Raw genomic sequence first — 18,253 nt, 5'->3', positions numbered from 1 at the left:
TCGCCTGCCTGATGCTCATTGATAATTGCGTGCTAATTAGGCGATGAAATCCGGCGATACGGAGATGTGTGTTGTGCGTTTTTGCAACGCACATCTCGGTAATATGCCCCTCAGTTTCTTCGGCCCCTGCTTTGAGCTTGGGCTCAGCAGTGATGTATACTAATCCTTAATAGGCCATGTTGTGACTTGCTATTGGCGTAGTTGCAGGTGAAGCAACCACAAGTGTCATTTGACCCAGTTCAGCTTTGTTAGACAGGGGTCTGCAGTCTGCACCGAGAGCTCAGGGCCGGGTCTTTGACGTCTGTCATCTCGAGGAGCTGAAAGTGATCGTTTCCCATCGCCCTTGTGTTTGCTTCTGAAACACCTGGCTCCGTGTCCGGAATCACCCTCGCAGATGTCCTCCGGAAGCAGGGTCTTAGCTCTTTTTTTAGTGGTGAACTATGGCCTATTTCTCCCACCTACGCCGGGTAGGGTGCCAGGTGTATTATAATGATGTATTTATTGACAGAGATTTGTAGCGCGCTAACATGTTGCTTCGAATTGTTGCGAGTTAAAGCTACAATAATACAGTTAACTAGAACTTGAAATTTCCGACACTTCGCATGAGGACTGCTGTGCTTGAAATGGGCAACACCCACACTTTCAACAGGGCTGTTGCTCTCGAAACGTACAGTGCAAACAATGTCAGTAAGATGTATCTAGGAATGGACAGTGCCAACACTTTCAGCATGATTATTGAACTAGAAATGGACAGTATGCACATATTTAACGGGGTAACTGTATTAACAAGCCATAGTAGCCGGGTGGGGATGCCCACTGCGCACATGCTTCACAAAAAAAAAAAAATGAAGAACATTCAAACAGACTCACTGCCGAATGACCCTGCGGGGCCACAGTCCTCCCGCAGGCATGTCTGCCCGTGAGCTGCCTCTGTTGCTGTGGCTTGCACGCTTGTCTCTTGGCACTACACGCCGTGCACATCTCCTGTCTAGGTATGCACATCTCCTGTCTGGGTGTGCATATCTCCTGGCCAGCGAGATGCCTGTGGTGAGCGGGCGCCATCAGAAAGCAGCGTCCCCCGAGTGGTGCACACACAAGCCCTGTGGTGCGCACACAACAAGGACATGAAATCCCTGAGAGGAGCGTGCGTCATAAAAAGTGCCGGCCTCCGTGTTTCTGTTTCACGCCCACAGTGCAATAGGAGGAGCCACAGAAATTTCCCGCAGCACCCAGGTGCGAGGCGGGACTGGCCTACCCCACTGCCACCTCGGCCGCCCGTGAGTCTCACTTGGAAGGAGGCAGCAGCGGGCAAGGTTGGACACTGGCAAGAGCGGAGGGCCGGCTGAAAGTTAGCACTGGAGGAGCCTGGGAGAAGAGGAAAGGACCAACGCTTGAGGAACATGCTTGTGCTCCCGGGTAGCCAGGAAGACGGTGGGGGCTCCTGCTTGGTGCTGGGTGTGCTGCCTCTGCACTGCCTGCTGCCTGACACCCTAGGTGAGTCCACCATGGTCTTGTGACAGTAGGGGTGCAGTAGGAGTAGTGCCGCTGGGCCAGGCGAGACGTAAATAGGCTGCATTTGGGTGTTTAGGAAGGGGGGGAGGTTGGGCAAGTCGGGCATAGCAAAGAGAGGGTTTCACCGCAACTATGCCAATAGCAAGTCACACTTTGGCCTCGGTGCCGGAAGGCGCTGTTTATATTGCATTTGCTTATTACTGAAGCCATGGCGCCAGCGAGACACAGCACATTTCATGTTCTGAAACTTGGTAAAACGAAATAATAAAAAATAAAGCAGTATCACAAGCCCACCCTGTCAAAGCACACTTCAATTTCTCATGTACTGAAAGCAGTATTTAAAGCGCACCAAGTGCCAGGCGCCAGGTGTACATCTTTAACAATGAAACTGAAACTTAATTAACGGCAATGGGATGGCTCACAGTGGATGCTAGCGCGTGTTCACGCGCGTGTCCACATTTCCAGTCCAGCCTGCAGCCTGCGCATGCCCATCTCCTGTCTCCCTTGAGAGGAAAGTCAGCGACAATAGATCTCGCTGGCAACAGCACTTTCGCGCTGTGTCGCCAGACGAGACCTAATGAGACTAAAAGAGAAAAAAGTACACTTAACCTTTTGTTATCAAAATAATCAAAAGATAAAGCATCCTACCCAAAAAAAGTGGTATGAACTACGGGTTTAAATCCCTCTGGTCTCCCTTTGGAAAGTGACTTGCTGGAAAAGACTGATGTTATACATTGCGCTGCTAGCGCTCACACAGATTATACCAGTTTCACAGAACAGCGCGTAACAGTTGCTGTGATTGCCCAGATAACAGTACTTAAAATGTCAACCTAAAAAAAAAACATGAAAGGGCAAGTTTGATATCTGTGAACTGCATGCTATGGGCCAGCCCGGGGTAGGCTCCCGCCTGGCTGCTCGGCTAACCTGGGACTCCCTCGTCACCACGGGAGCCCCGCAACACCTCGTTCCGACTTCTTCCTGCTTCCGCCCCTGCAGGGAGGGACTTTCCCCGAGAGGTCCCCCCGCCTTCGCCAATCCCACCGCGGCTCCCTTTACGTCACGGTGAAGCCCGCGTGGGACTCCGGAGCCTCCTGGGCCGCTGCGGTGATCTTGGGCAGCTCTGCAGTGTGGGGTAGGCTCCCACTGCAGTTCCCAACAGGCCGTTCCATTGGTACAACTCGGCCGCGGCGGTGAATTACCTCATGGCGGCAACTATGCGGGGTGGGCACCCGCTGGGTTAATTAGGTGCGCCAACGCAGGGTAGGCTCCCGCTAGTTCTTAAGCGGCACAGGCGCCGCCATTACACGGGGTAGGCTCCAGTTAAATCCATATCAAAAACACGGGGTAGGCTCCCGCTGGTTTCAAAGTATGCAGGCAGTCTCCACACGCGGGATAGGCACCCGCTATGGCAGCAATAACGCGGGGTAGGCTCCTGCGGCGCTTCTAAATAGAACAGTCCTTCCTTGCGCAGTTCAGGCGCTCGCAGGGATCAGCTCCTCATCGGCGCTTGTAATATAGCGCTGCACTCACCAGGCGCTAGTCAGCAGGCCAGATGGGGACAGTTGTAGCGCTCCCCACCTCCTTCTGGGCACAGTTAAATGTGCTACTTGGCAGACAGGTAAAGCGCTCTTCTTCTCCTGGCGCTTTTAGATGTAGCGCTCGCGTAGCGCAAGGTCCCTCCAGCAGCCTCCGGTCCTAGGATGGCATTCCTTCCTTCTTCAGGGGCCAGGTAGCAGAGCAGCAGGCACTACTGGGCAAGGTCAGCAGTCAGTGGGCACTCATCAGGACAGGGCGGTAGGCTTTAAAAACCATTTACCACTGTAGCGCGGCACTTCTCCTGTACAGCAGCCTTGACTCCTGCAGTGGGACTTTCACTGGCCATGTGGACAGCAGAGGGGTTTCAGTTCGGTGCAGGGTCCAGCACACAGGCACAAGTGGTGGTACCCCCTGGCAGCAGGTCCCTCATGTTCATGTCCCTGCTCTGTCTGAGCACATGGTGGAACAGCCCCCCTACTTATACGCCCCTCACCCCACCTACCAGACAGTGCCAGAAGCTTCTGGAAGCATCTGGGAATCTGGTTCTAACTGGCTCAGGGGGAGGAGTAGAGCACCCTGGGTGCCAGGCTTTCCCTCCAAAAGCTGTGATGGCTGGAAACTGAAAATCTAGACTGCTAACCCACCACAGTCAAGCGGCACAACACACAGCCACGGCATCCATTTTAAAAGCGACATTTCACCAGGGTGCATTCTTGCAATGGGGGGGGGGATTAACAAGGGCGGACACCATTGCATTTCATTTACTAGGGCATCTCAGACAACACATGGCCTGTACATTTTTCTACCATGGGGAAGACATCCTAAAATAGGGTGTGAAAGGCGAACATTTTTGGTAAAATGGGCCAAGTCCAACAATGACTTAATAATTTCTGAACAATAATTCAAGACCACAAACAGAAACACACCAAAAATATTGTAGAACCACTGCTTTCCTAATCCCTGTTGTTAACATGTTGCCTATAAAGAAGCAGTGAAAAAGCTGAAAATAAAATCACTAATCGACACATTTCCAATAAAATCATGATGCCTAGTAGGTCTGAGGGAAATAAGGTACTTCCGATTTCATCCCGCATGGCATGACCCCTATAAAGCAGCAGCTAAATGGATTTTCGTGCTGCACACCAATAAATCACGGACCATTAATCAGACTTCTCTCTCAAAGGCATCTTATTTCGTAGAAAATCTGCGTAAATGCTCTTAACTTACTCATAGTTTTATCTAAGGGGCTGCATATCACTTTAAAAGAATAAAAGTATGCTACAGAAGAACAAATCTGCACAGCCTTACAAACAAGCGGTGAAAATCTGGCGCGGCCTCCAAAGTTAAAGCGAGGCTGAGGGCACCACTCAAAGGTGTTTCAGTGGCGCGCGCCGCCGGAAGTCCATGTATGGCGGTTTTACCTTGCGGGAGCCAATGCGATAATTACTAACAGATGGCGCTGCTGCTGACTCCAGCAAGGTAAATGCCATACATGCATGCGTACCAATAGGAAACAGTGCAAAACATGCACGAGTTTCAACTAAAGCATGGAGCGATTCCAAGATGTCCCTCCTAGCAGTGCTTGCGCACTGCCTAGGCGAGACCTAAAAAGGTTGTGTATTTTTGTAAGATTGTAGGGATTTGCATATACTTTGAGCTACTTGATGAATCTCCTGGTGGACCCAATTATCAGCTCTATGGGAGATGTTCTTTTCTCTGCCATCTTGTAACTACCCCTCACTCAACATTAAGTGTAACACATTTCAATTGCTGTCCATGATGTTTTGTTTGTGTTTACCTTTCTTGAATACATTGCAAATAAAACATTGAGCAATGGTGAGGTCATGGAATTTATGCAATTCTGCTGCTGCAGCAAATACTTTATAATTATACTGGGTTCGAATTTACTGCATTCACCACATAACTTGCAAAATGTGACGCAAAGTATTTTTTTACCACATAATTTAGACAACCTTAACCCATAATTTGGATTCCCATGTCACATAATCCTAGTAGCCTTGACAACATCATTGCTCTGTTGAGTGATTTGTGGGCTGTCAGGAAGATTATGAAATCCATATTTAACCGGCAACTATGAAACATAATAGTACAATTGCCCTCTAATGCTCAAATCTCCCATGAAGGGTTAGTACCCTCCTAAAATCTTTGTGATTCATTTTCAGATTTTTTTATTGAAAAGGTGCCTGACATCAGATGAAGCAATTGTGGTGGAACAAATATATAATGGTACACAACAAACACTATATACAGCCATACAAGTTGGCCCCCTGGACATGATTGGTGGTGAGAAATTTTCCCTGGCTGAACTATTGCAAGTGGACAATAGGGCATGAAAGTGGCTGTTATTACTCCCAAGCCCTCAGGAACTCCTGGGACTCTTGTGCAGCCTATGATATAAAGCAAACTGCTCAGTTTCTTATTCAACAAATCACCATTCTACCTAATCTCTCAGTGAAAGAAGCTACCTTACCCTGGGAATGGAAAGCAGCTTTGCTGAAATCACAGTAGGACACACCAGCTTTCACACTTAGATCCTAAAAATTTCAGACTGATTTCACTTCCTTCTTTGCTGGGTAAGGTGCTAGAAAAACTGGTGTTCCATTAACAGCAGGGCATTAAGGAGGTTAAGAAATATTGCCATCTGTTTCAAGTGGGGTTTCATTCCAGGAACAGCCCTGCATTGGTGGTCTTTTCTGTTTTTGGTGACCTTAGGCATGACATGGACAACTGTGCTGGTCTAGTGAGCTCTGCCAGCAGCATTTTATTTATTTATTTATTGTATAGTTTTATATAGCGTGGCCAGACCCAAAGGAATCGGAGCGCTTCACAGCAAGGGTAAAAACACACAGTTTGGCTGTTATAAACATATTGAATCAAGGCGCAATTGGAAGTCTCGGCGCACAGAACAACATTGCAAGAAAGGAAGACACAGGGAATCACAATATTGGGCACACTGACTTAAGCCCAGACTCCTTTAGGGAAGGGGGAAAGAGGGAGGGGTCAGGAAGGGGATGAGGTAGAAGTCTTAGTGATGAAGTGACTGTGCCCTGCAAAGTGCAAGCTTCTGCGTTTCGGCAGCGGCTATCCATTCAGGAGAGAACGTTTGAGGAAGAGGCCTTTGAGCTGCCTTTTGAAATGTGTAAAGGAGGGGGTAGTCCAGATCTAGACTGGGATGGAGTTCCAGATTTTGGGCACATTTCCAGAAAAGGAACAAGAAGCGTTTTTTTGTTCACAGATTTTCGGCGAGATCAGGAGTAGAGTGTTAGAAATTCTGAGGCTGCTAGTCTGACCGGCCTTCTTGAGTTTGACGGCCAGGTATGAGGTAAGGTGAGCATTTAGTTCCACTGACTATACGGTACTGCTGTAGAGGTTAGATGGACTTGATGTGACTCACACTCCCTTCAATGGTTTAGTTACTTCTCATCTTGGACACAACCATCTTTTTGCCTCCATTTATTTCTGAAGCTAAGTCCATATCCTATGGCGTGCCATGGGATATATACTGACCCCTACTCTTTAATATTTATATGGCCCCATTAGCTGACCTCCTATTCCATCTGGGATGCAGTTCTATGTCTACGCTGAGGATACCCATGTTTTATTTAAATTTCATCAGGTGAAGTCTCCACACATTGTGCACTGTCTACTATACAAATATCGTGCATATTTATGTAAGGTTGCATGTCAGTGGATGTCCCAAAGGTTTCTACCAGTGAATCCAGCAACATCAGAGCTTCTGACCAACGCAACAATATCACAAAACTACAGAATGGCAAATGCCCATTTATAATGGGTCCGCAACCTCAACCTTCAGATGTACACCCTGAGAAAATAAAAAACCCTTCCTCCCAGTAAACGACTTCAAACTAGCCGTCCAAGCACTAGTAATTCCCAGACTAGAATATGTTAGTGCAACTCTGTGGACTCCTAGATCGACAACTGCCCCGCTAAGAGCATCACTCAACTCAGCGGCCAGGCTCATCACAGGTTTCAAAAGACATTGCCACATTTCCCCTGACTTCAAATCGCTTAACTGGCTACCCTTCGAAGCAAGAATTCATCTAAAAATGTGCTTACATGACACACAAAGCCCTACATCACAACACCCCGAGGTACCTGGCCCAAAAACTGGAGCTCTCGTGTGGAAACAGACCCTCCAGGAGCGCCAACAACCTTCTTTGGATGCCTCAAAGATTTTCCAAGAAGAAGAAATATAATCGCGCCTTCTCTGGAATTGCGCTAAGGATTTGGAATGCAGTACCCCCAGAAATCAGACTCAACCCATCAACTGCCTCCTTCAAAAAAGAAGGTAAATCTCTTCTCATGATGAAATTAATTTGAACATTATTTCGGACTAGTAGAACAACCAGCTGTAACATAAGTCTTTATCTCGAAATACTATGTTTCTTTATAGATTGTCCCTTTTGTTTAACTACCTTACTTGTAAAGTGCTCTGATACCAGCAAAGGTCACATTCGCGCTATATAATACCTTCAAAAAAACAAACAAAAAAAAAAACCTTAAGAGGTTGTATGCAACCTTGGATCCCATGATGTGATTCTGCTGCTTAATCGTTACGTTGCATTACTGGCTCAAACATGCTCGTGGCAGATAAATCTAGTAAAGGACGTTTTGCCATTTCTGGATTTCGGTCATCGTATCCCTTCAAGTCCCTGTGATTTAGGCTTTGGTGTTGTCCACCTTGGATAATTGAATTGCGTGAATATCAGACAAATCCTCAAAGAGGCTCCAGCTGGTTCAGAATGCTGCTTGTCTCGTAGGTAACACTCCTCAGAAACATCACATCACCCCCATTTTGAGACAACTACATTGACTCTCCATTAGGCAGGGACTTTTATTTAAAGCCATGACAATTATTTTCTGGGTGGTCATGGATCTCCTCTGCCTTTTTAAAGGACAGGTCCTCAATCTATCCACCAAGACATTTGAAATTGAGAAGAGCTCATGACTTAGTCATTACTAAAGAGTTTACTGTGAATTATGGCCAGTGGGCTGTTTCCATAATGGCCATAGGAGAGTGAACTGATCTCTCAGATGAAATCCTGAGCATTCCCCAAATGTTGCCCTTCTAAAGAAGATTTAAAACACTGCTGTTTAGCCACAGTGACTTCTTTTATATTATGCTATTTTTCTTTGTTTCTCCTTTGCTAACATTTGTTATTTTCAGCGTCATGAAGTTTGGGATTATGAGTGCCTCATAATTAAATAAACAATAACAATTTATATCTCAAAGTTTTCTGCAAAATATGGTTTTCTCTTTTTTTACCCTTGCAATTTGTGGAATAGAATCACCAAAACAGGTAATAAACAATACCTAGGGTACAGGATTAGATCAATATAATGGAGACAGGAATATGTAGTGCTCCTGTAATCCTTTCTGAGAAAATCCTAATACATTTTTCTCACTTTTCCTTCAATGTTTTTTTTAACATTGTTTGATGAAGCAACACCTTGTATTCTTCGTTGGCCCTACATTCGCAATTGTGTTCTCTGTATCACTTTTTGATTTATTAGATCTGAACACTTCACTGCACTAACCCCAAGCTATAAGAGACATAGACAATTTTAAGGAGTTTTGTTTACAGCTGTGTGTGGCCCAGGACAAAATCTTATGAGAGATTAGGCAAAGGATGTCTAAAAGCCTTTTCTCACGCTCCCCACTCAGTCGACCAGGAGAACCCATTGTAATGAGAAATGTAGGTAGAGATTAGCCTTAAATGGTGCCTCAGTAAAAATACATAGGGCAGTTATGAAGTATATGTTAGTATAATAATAATATGTTGTTCATAGTTAGAACAAGTCACTTTAAGGACATTTGTTGCAAGGGAGAAACATTTGCCAGAGTTTGAGATTTACAGAATGGTAACAGAACGGTTAGAATATTATATTTAAGAGTTTTTTAAAGATTGTACGTTTGCTTTAGATATACTTTGCTTTTCCTTTTCCTCCTTCTCTAACTTTCCTCATCTGTTCTCTCATATTCAGGCCCCACCATGAAATTGAAGCGTCCTGTTATCTTAAAAAAGTATGAGAAGATCATTGATGAGTTCTACATGGAGGGAAGATCCCCCCAGGGAAAGAAACAAAGACCTCTAACCCAAAGAAGTAAAGGATTAAAAAGTAAGCTGTAAAGATCTACTGATTCCTGGGGAGCCTGGATGTCAAAGGGACAGATGGTGAAGGATGGCACACTGTGTATGGAAACGCAATCAGATATCAAGCTAAGGTTTCTGGAATTCTTCTTGCGGGCCTTTTCTGGTGATCTAGAAGTTGGTAAAAATATATAGACGCATTCCATTGATGTGCCCCTCAAGTTAATGATTGTAGTAATTTCCTGTGACCAGCTATGTAAATAAAGCTTGATTTTGTTGTACGTCTGTGCGTATATGTTTAAGAGTAAGGTAGTGTGCATACAACAATGGCATGTGTGCTTGAATCCCACAAATCAACTCTTCTTCCAGTTTGAGCCTACAATTGAACTTCTGTCCTTGAACCGCTATTTACTTCTAGTGGATATTTCTGTTTATGGTTACTTCCAGATTCCTCTTCTGCCTAAGACACCTTCAAATCCTTGAAGTGCATATATTATAATTGTGTCAAAATTTGGATAAGTTATCATTAAGTTATTCATATAAGGGACTAATCAGAGTTAGCATTTGGGAAGCTTAAGTGAAGTAAAAAGAAAACATGAAAGTCTGAAAGTTACCTCAGTTTTCATGGACAAAACAAAGCAGAGATTACTGTAAAGATAATAATTTAAATAAGAGACTGATATTAACACCCCATCACCTTTGGTTAATCTCAGAAAGATTGCAACTCTTGCACGCTTCCACCACTCGCTTCGCCGTGTGGGATTAGGACAGACAGAGATGGTGTTTCCAGCTCCTACTCCTGCCATTGATGAAGCGCTATTCCATTAACATTCTGCTCTCAAATCAAAAATATTGAATTCTCTAGACACAGCCCCAAGAGATTTGTTATAAATACTGAGGTGCCTTTCACAGACTGCACTTTGTAGTACATTTAATACTACTTCAACTCTACTACAAATAATAGTCAGAAAACTATGAGTGCTCCTATCCTTTCAATGGGGAGATCCTAACAGATGTAAGTTTACTTCTCAGTAGTAAATGTGGGAGGGACATGGGGAACTGGCTGGAAAATGGGGCATCCTGACTACTAAATTGGAGGGGTTTAAGGAGATGTAAGGAGGCAGGATTAGGGAGGTGTTTACGGCGGGAAATGCTTTCACAAACTGCATGTTTAAAATGACGATAACCCAAAGTCCCAAATTACACCAGCTCAGAGCCCCACACATGGCCAACCACTGGTACTGCAGCACACTCCAATAGAAAATTACGATAATACGGACTTTAATCCGCGTAGAAAAAACTTTGAATTAACTAAATTTAAAAATAGTTAAAAATGTAACTAAATGTAATTTAATGTTAGAAAAATCTAAAAAGAAAACTTAATAAGCCGTGATTTGGCCCTTGAGCCTGTAATATGTATTTTGTACGTTCAAAAGCTGTAATTTTCTCCTTGATATTGTAACATGTATTTTGTACTTTCAGAAGCGGTGATTTGAACCTTGAGCCTATGACATGTATTTTATTCTTTCAGATACAGTGATTTGAGCCTCGAACCTGTAACACTTATTTTAAACTTTCAGAAGCAGTGATTTTAAACCTGAGCCGGTGACATGTATTTTGTACTTGCTGAAGCTGTGATGTAAACCTTGAGCCTGTAACATATGTTTTCTACTTTCAGAAGCAGTGATTTGAACCTTGAGCCTTTCATATGTATTTTGTACTTTCCGAATCTGTGGTTTGAACCTTGAGCCTATGACATGTATTTTGTACTTTCAGAATCCATGTTGTAAACCTTAAGCCTGTGACATGTATTTTGTACTTTCAGAAGCCGTGATTTGAACGTTGAGCATGTACCAGCCTGTACCATTTATTTTGTACTTACAGAAGGAGTGATTTACACCTTGAGTCTGTAACATGTATTTCGTACTTTCAGAAACAGTGATTTACACCTTGAGTCTGTAACATGTATTTCGTACTTTCAGAAACAGTGATTTGAACCCTGAGCCTGTAACATGTATTTTGTACGTTCAGAAGCCGTGAATTGAACCTGTATCCTGTAACATGTACTTTCAGAAGTCCTGAGACTACATCCACCAGTATAGAGTCTCATGATACTTTGTTGTGTTTTACAAGCTCTAGTATCTTGGTCAGGGTGCCCGTGGCATCGAGGCGCTAGTCTTGACATGCCCTCCATGACCAGTCTATGCTTTTCTTCAAATCTTTAATGTATTTTGCGGAAGAAGGTGCACATCGTTGTGTCTGTCCCTGAGGTCACCATACCCTTGACCACTAAGGAAGGTTTGGGTGCATTCTCCTTAACTCCACCCATTCTTATTTTGAAATGATTATTTTCTTATTTCACAAAACGTTTCCCATAAAACGGTTTTGTGCCGTGAAACATTCATAGCACTGCGACCCCGAATGAAGACCTTGGGAATTCAATATGGCTTATTAGTTCAAGCAACCTAGTTGATAAGTTATGAGACCAGAACCACGGGATAGAAGGATTCTGGACGGCTGGAAGGATTCCTGGACTCCCTCGATGAAACCAGGATGGACCCAACCCAGGGAAGTGAGGACTTAGAGTGCACCTTCAACCAAAAAGAAGCGACGATTCACCTGGAATCACAACTGGAGGAGAGAGAATGATCTAAAAGGAGGATAAAGTGGGCGAGAGAACTTTTATACACAGGCAGTTTTGCTCCAGCTGAATGGCTTTGCAATTGGCAATACTCCATATCTTGGCCTGATATGCTGCAACAGGGACATCCTGAGTAGTATAGATCTCCAGAGGCAGTGAGAGTGCCCTCCCCCAGGGGGCGGAGGTAGACTAAAGAGAAACCAATGTCCTAGATAGCTTCCGCCTGTGATGTTAGTTGCCCAAGAACCAGCTGAATCAAAGATAAACCTAAGATAAGACAAAGTGCTGGTTCTATGCAGTTTGTACCAACAGCAAGGGTAGAAATCTGGCCACAAGCCATAATAGATGACTTTGAAAAGTTTTTTGAAGATGAAAATCAACCATGAATTGGATAAAGGAGGACACCAGCAGATGCTGACCTTCTAGCAAAGTCGGGAGTCTAGAGAACAGGGCTTTTGTTGCAGTTACCACCCCCCTCCCTTTTACCCCTCATTTTAGCATATGAATGCTGATGTTCGACTCTGATGGTGCACTGAGGCCTACTTACCACACCTGAGTGCCAGTGCTCCTTCCCTAAAACAAGGTAAAGTCGAATTGTGCTACAACTGGCTAAGGACTTTAGCACCCCTGCACGTCCCTAGTAAATGGTACTCCAGGTACCTATGGCAGGGGTACTAAAAAGGGTCCCTAAGGCTGCAGCATATATTATACCTCGAAGGGACCCACATACAAACTACACATAGGCTGCCCTTCAACCCCTAGCACTTTTCAAAACCACCCGTCCACCGCCCTAAAATCAAACACCCTTGGCCCCAGCCCTCTTAAACTATACCCGACCCCTGCCCTGTACCCCGGCACAAGCTCACCCTGGCTCTAAGTACCTAAAAAAAAAACACCCCCAGTCAAACACCCTAAATCCATACACCCTACCCCAGGCCCAATCCCTCTTACCTTAACAGGACGATGAGACAGCTCTTCCAAGGCGTGGCACAGGCCGTCATGAGAAAGCAGAAGGGTCTTTCTGTTTTCTCTAACGACGCCGATAGCCTTGACCACGCCAGTGCCTATACCACAGTTACCAGCATTTGCCCTTACCAGCAGTACTACACATATACCTTTATCATTCATACATTTACAACATTAATTTGCTGTCAAGGCATGCGTGGTAAAGGCATATATGTTGTAAAAAAATGTGTGGTAAAGGCTATGTGCGTAACAGTGCATACGTGGTAATGCATGCATGGCAAAGGCTATGCGTGTAACATTGCATGCGTGTAACACATGCGTGGTAAAGGCCCTGCATGGTACCAGCTGCGGTGTAATAGCCCCTGCCTAACTGGTCACCCACACTACCACAAAAGAGAGCATTTGGGGTGTCATTTGTGCCTCTGTAACTCTTCCTGGGTTTGCTTGGACTCTTTACACAGTGTGCTTCTTTTTGGTCCACTATGTAAAGAGACAGCTTCCTACAAGAAGTGAAGCCCTATTGACCTTGGGGACATTGGGGGTAATGGTGGTTAGATCGGGGCTGAGCTTGTTAATATAGACGATAAACAGTAAAGGTGTCAACACACAGCCTTACCTCACACTTCAAAAGATTTTGATCTCATTGGAGACTTCGCCATTAGGCACAATTCTTACTCTGGCTTTCATGTCTTCATGAGGTAAGGCTAGAAAGTGTACAAGTACTTCATCCATTCCCTTAGAAATTCTAAGTCGCCAGAGGTTTGATCAGATTGCACAATCAAATGCTGAAGTCAAATCCATAAATGCAAGATACAATGGTGTTTGGTTAGCTATTGTGTACTGAACAATGATTAGGTTTAGCACTGCCCTATTGTACCTACATGGTTTTGAAATCCATACTGACAGATATGAAAAATGGTGTTATCTGACGCCCATTCCTTAATCCTATTATACATATATTTATATATATCGCTGCCTAGAATTTTGACAGATATGTCTATGAGTGAGTATTGCAAAGTCATCCTGTGCCCTGGCAACTATGTGCTGAGGTAAACAACGTTTACCGCGAATCTTTCTCCCCGCAGGGGATCACAACAAGGTTGTTACAGCGACCGCGTTGTGATTCCGCATACCATTAATCCGCAAGTCGGAAAAACGACTTGCGGAGGGGAGGGAGGTGGGGGGGGGTGTTGGATTTAGAATCCAACACCTTCCCTATTGTCCACACTGACTGGAGTTGAAATAGTAAATTATACTATTCCAACATCCAGCACCCCCCCTCCGCAAGTCGTTGTTCCGACTTGTCGAGTAATGGTATGCAGAATCACAACGCGGTAGTTGTAACGACCGCGTTGTGATTCCCTCAGGGGAGAAAAACAGCGGGATGGAATCACATATTCATTTGCTGAATGGTACTGGTGGTAACTGACTCTGATTGACCCTGGGCTCTGCCTAACCAGGCACAGGGCCAGTGTAATGCTGAAAGACACACATTTAGAATACAGTTGAAAAACCTATATACACTATGTTACACATTGGTATTGTGGGATCCCCTTGTGATTGCCATGACCTACCCTATAAGCCCCTTGTATATAACAGGGCAGGGGATTGAAACTATCTAGAAGTTCCAAGTACCCTAGGGCATGGCAGTTTGGAGGCCAGCAGTTCTTTTTGCACTTGCATTGTGTGCACTGCTGAAGCCTGAGGTCAGTGTAAAAGCAGCCCTGGGTGCCAACACTAGTTTTAAAAAGTAAATTGTGTTCTAACTCGACTTTGGGGTTTGGGGCACTTACAAAATAGGTAACCTACAATGTTTTTGCATATTAGGAACCCCCAGGGTCTCCGCTAGGTGTCTCAAGGGTGGGGGTCAGATATTTAAAAGGTATACCCTTATAAAATGAGTTTTATATGCCCTGTGTGAAGTAAAATTTCACATTTCACTCCCCACATTGTGGTAAAGTGCTGCTCAAATTGGACTTTGATGCTAGGAACACTGTGGATTGTATTAATACATCCAACAATATCATATTGTTGAATTTCTCCTAAAATGCACAGACAAGAAGTTATAAGACTTTCTTGTTTGTAGATCCAAATTCAGCTTTCTAGTGGTCTGTCCTGATTGGTCCGAGTTAAGTGGATTAGCCTGGCTGCTTGGCAGAGGTGATAAAGAGCCCCTGGGGTTAACCAGCTCTGCTGGGAGGCCTGTGTGCTGATACACAGGAATGCCAGACCTGGGGGAGGAGTCAAAAACCATGGTCTTCAAAGAAAGGGGGGTGGCCTCAGTGTAAGTTTCCACTCTACACTTTTGACCCCAAACAGACCAATGATTAGGGAAGGTATCTGCAGATGGTAGGGGGAAAGTCTATGGAAATAGGCCATCCTAGGGGGTGTGTTTAGCCAGCTCTTGACTCTCTGCTGGAAAATTAGCCATTATGAATTTGGAAGATTTGGTGCACTCTGGTACAAAATAATGCCACACTTTACAGAATGTGGTCATATTTTTGGGGAGTTGGCCTTCTCCCATTGGTCAGCAGTGACCTCCTCCTTGCCCCAGAGAACTGGGAATAAGTATCTGAGAGGGGCAGAGCCTCTCAGATCTGTTGCGTGAAACTTACTGAAGCAAGACATTGCCAAGCTGAGAAGATTGCTGTGCAAAGATTTCTAAGGCCTGGCCTCTGAAGACTGCACCTTCTAAAACGCCAGTGAATTATCATGCTGAAAAAGAACTAAACAGTGGACTCCTTGAAAGCTACAGATTGAACGAGCTCACCTGGAGCATAACCACCAAGGATCCTCAACCTGGAAAACACCAGTGGATGTGTAGGGGTTTTGTTCAAGTGGATTGTCAGAACTGAAGTCCTCAACTTTCAAGGACCATCTTGGAGCTTCCAGACCCTTGGAGTGAGTTTGAGACACTCTGGGACCCCTTGAGGAACTCCAGGAAGAAGTTCAAAAAGTTTGGAGAACTTTGGAGCAACTTTGGAAAAAAGCTCCCTAGAGGGACCGACTCAACCTGGCCAACCAGGCCGCCTGCCTTCTACTGCGAACCGGCCAAGCCATCCAGGTTCGTCCAGCTAAAAGCTCCGTAGGTCCCACTTCCCGAGATTGACCGGGAGTAGACGAAATCCAAGGCCGGAGAACCCTCACAGAATCCGGCCTGGTGAAGAGCATTGAGGGACACCGCAAGAAAAAGCTCCAGAAAAGTTTCTAAGTCTGAACAAAGAAAAGGTGACCAGGAGCAACCGCCAAAGCCAAGCCGCCTGCCTTCAACCGCGTGTCGGCCTGGATTCTGGGTTTGCCCCGCTGAAACGCTCTTATGTTTTGAAAAAGTGAGCCTTTTGTGCCTCACTGAAATTGTGGTACAAAAGGGGGTGGTGATGGACGGAGCATCTGAACCAATCAAACACTCATACCCAGTCAAAAGATCTGGGTTAGATCCATCACCGTTCTTTAGCCCAGTCTGCCACCCCAGTTCAGACATGGCTATATGCAAATCAGTCTGACCCTGTGCCTCATGGGAACAGTCCAGCCCGAACTGCCAAGCCATGCCTTCCCTGGACCGGAAACAAGCTTCCAAGGACCGGTTTCTGGCATTACAGCAGTCTTCAGCCCGGCTTGCTTGAATCCAGTGGCAAAGTGAGCAAGGGACTCACGTCTGAGCATACCCTACCACACTTATGGCGGCCAAAGCGGTACAAAAGGGGGTGGTGATGGACGGAGCATCTGAACCAATCAAACACTCACACCCAGTCAAAAGATCTGGGTTAGATCCATCACCGTCCTTTAGCCCACTCTGCCACCCCAGTTCAGACATGGCTATATGCAAATCAGTCTGACCCTGTGCCTCATGGGAACAGTCCAGCCCGAACTGCCAAGCCATGCCTTCCCTGGACCGGAAACAAGCTTCCAAGGATCGGTTTCTGGCATTACAGCCGTCTTCAGCCCGGCTTGCTTGAATCCAGTGGCAAAGTGAGCAAGGGACTCACGTCTGAGCATACCCTACCACACTTATGGCGGCCAAAGCGGTACAAAAGGGGGTGGTGATGGACGTCCATCATTCCCTTTTGTATCACTGAAAATGTGGCAGCTAATTGGGGGTCACAGCGTGATTTATTGTTCTCATGGTAGTTACAACAGACCAGAAGGAATTACAATCCTTCATAGATGATGCTTGAGCTACTGTGTTCAATGTTGGGTGATAACCTCTTTCCATCTCTTTACAGTAAGAGCTTTATACTTCTTAATTAAAGCAGCTACTATGAGTGTATCTGGAGGATTAGCAGTAAGTGCCCTGCGCAATAGTCAATTGGTTGCCGAGCAATCTTGATTAAACCACTTCGGTGCAGTATGCATCGATCTGATGAGTTTTACAAAGAGCTTTTTTAATTATTGTACAAAAGAGGAGACTATTGGCTTCTGGTCTACCTCCTCAGTCAAGCAACCCATGATCAACTCCTGATTATCTCTTATGATGGTTTCCAGGAATTGGACCAAATTATGGATTTTCCATATCACTCTAAGGCTTTCTGAGGATGGTTTAGGCTTGCCAATACCAGCATCAATATTGGTTTTGATCCTCAATGCTGCTTCAATAGGGTTGTGATCGCCAAAGTACGAGGGAACAGTTGCTCCATGATAGAATATCTTGATTTGACTGCTAGAGTTAAAAAAGTAATCAATTACTGAAATGCTGCATCTACCTCATAAAAGTATGCTTCCCAGAATCACTGATACCATTCACAGCCATAATTATTTATTCAGGTCATTTCACCCCCAACATGGCACCGAAGGCCAAGAAGGAAGCTGTCCCTGTTAAAACTGAAGCAAAGTCCAAAGCTTTGAAAGCTAAAAATGCTGTTCTTAAGGGGGTACACAGTCACAAGAAGAAGAAAATTAGGACAGCCCCCACTTTCAGGAGGCCGAGGACCTTGAGGTTAAGAAGGCAACCGAAGTATCCCAGGAAGAGTGCTCCTCGTAGGAACAAACTTGACCATTATGCGATTATCAAGTTCCCTCTTACCACGGAGTCTGCCATGAAGAAGATTGAAGATAACAACACGCTGGTCTTCATTGTGGATGTCAAGGCTAACAAGCACCAGATCAAACAGGCTGTAAAGAAGCTTTATGATATTGATGTTGCCAAGGTCAACACCCTGATCAGGCCAGACGGCGAGAAGAAGGCATATGTGCGTCTAGCTCCTGACTATGATGCACTGGATGTGGCCAACAAAATTGGCATAATCTAAGCCTCCTCTGTAGACGCTGGATAGTTCAGAATAAAATTTAAAAACTATTCAGGTCAGGTGTTGAGAGATATACCTCTAGTTCCTTGCATCAATGCTCTATAGAGGGCTTATCATTCTGTGAGTTAAGAAGCTGGATCAGAGCGAGCAGAGCGAGGTGTGGAGTGAATTTTGGCCCAAATCAGGATTCCAAATGTGAAGTGCAAATGTATGTTGAAAGT

The 18,253-nt window shown here is 45.1% G+C and overlaps 1 protein-coding gene and 1 pseudogene across 1 annotated transcript in view; both read left to right on the top strand.

The window, feature by feature from the left end:
* The window catches only part of LOC144817691 (long-chain-fatty-acid--CoA ligase ACSBG2-like), a 432,359-nt gene extending 422,896 nt beyond the window's left edge, over positions 1–9,463 (top strand). The window contains exon 13 of the mRNA XM_078674438.1: positions 9,076–9,463. Coding sequence (XP_078530564.1) covers positions 9,076–9,221 — 146 coding nt within the window. The 3' untranslated portion in view covers positions 9,222–9,463. The remainder of the gene's footprint in view (positions 1–9,075) is intronic.
* Positions 9,464–17,560: 8,097 nt separating this feature from the next.
* LOC144819195 (large ribosomal subunit protein uL23 pseudogene) lies at positions 17,561–18,035 on the top strand (annotated as a pseudogene).
* The last annotated feature ends 218 nt before the right edge of the window (positions 18,036–18,253 follow it).

Source organism: Lissotriton helveticus, chromosome 2_1, assembly GCF_964261635.1.
Source record: "Lissotriton helveticus chromosome 2_1, aLisHel1.1, whole genome shotgun sequence".
Taxonomy (NCBI): domain Eukaryota; kingdom Metazoa; phylum Chordata; class Amphibia; order Caudata; family Salamandridae; genus Lissotriton; species Lissotriton helveticus.
The sequence above is the reverse complement of the archived record's forward strand: the minus strand, read 5'-3'. Positions and strand labels throughout refer to the sequence as shown.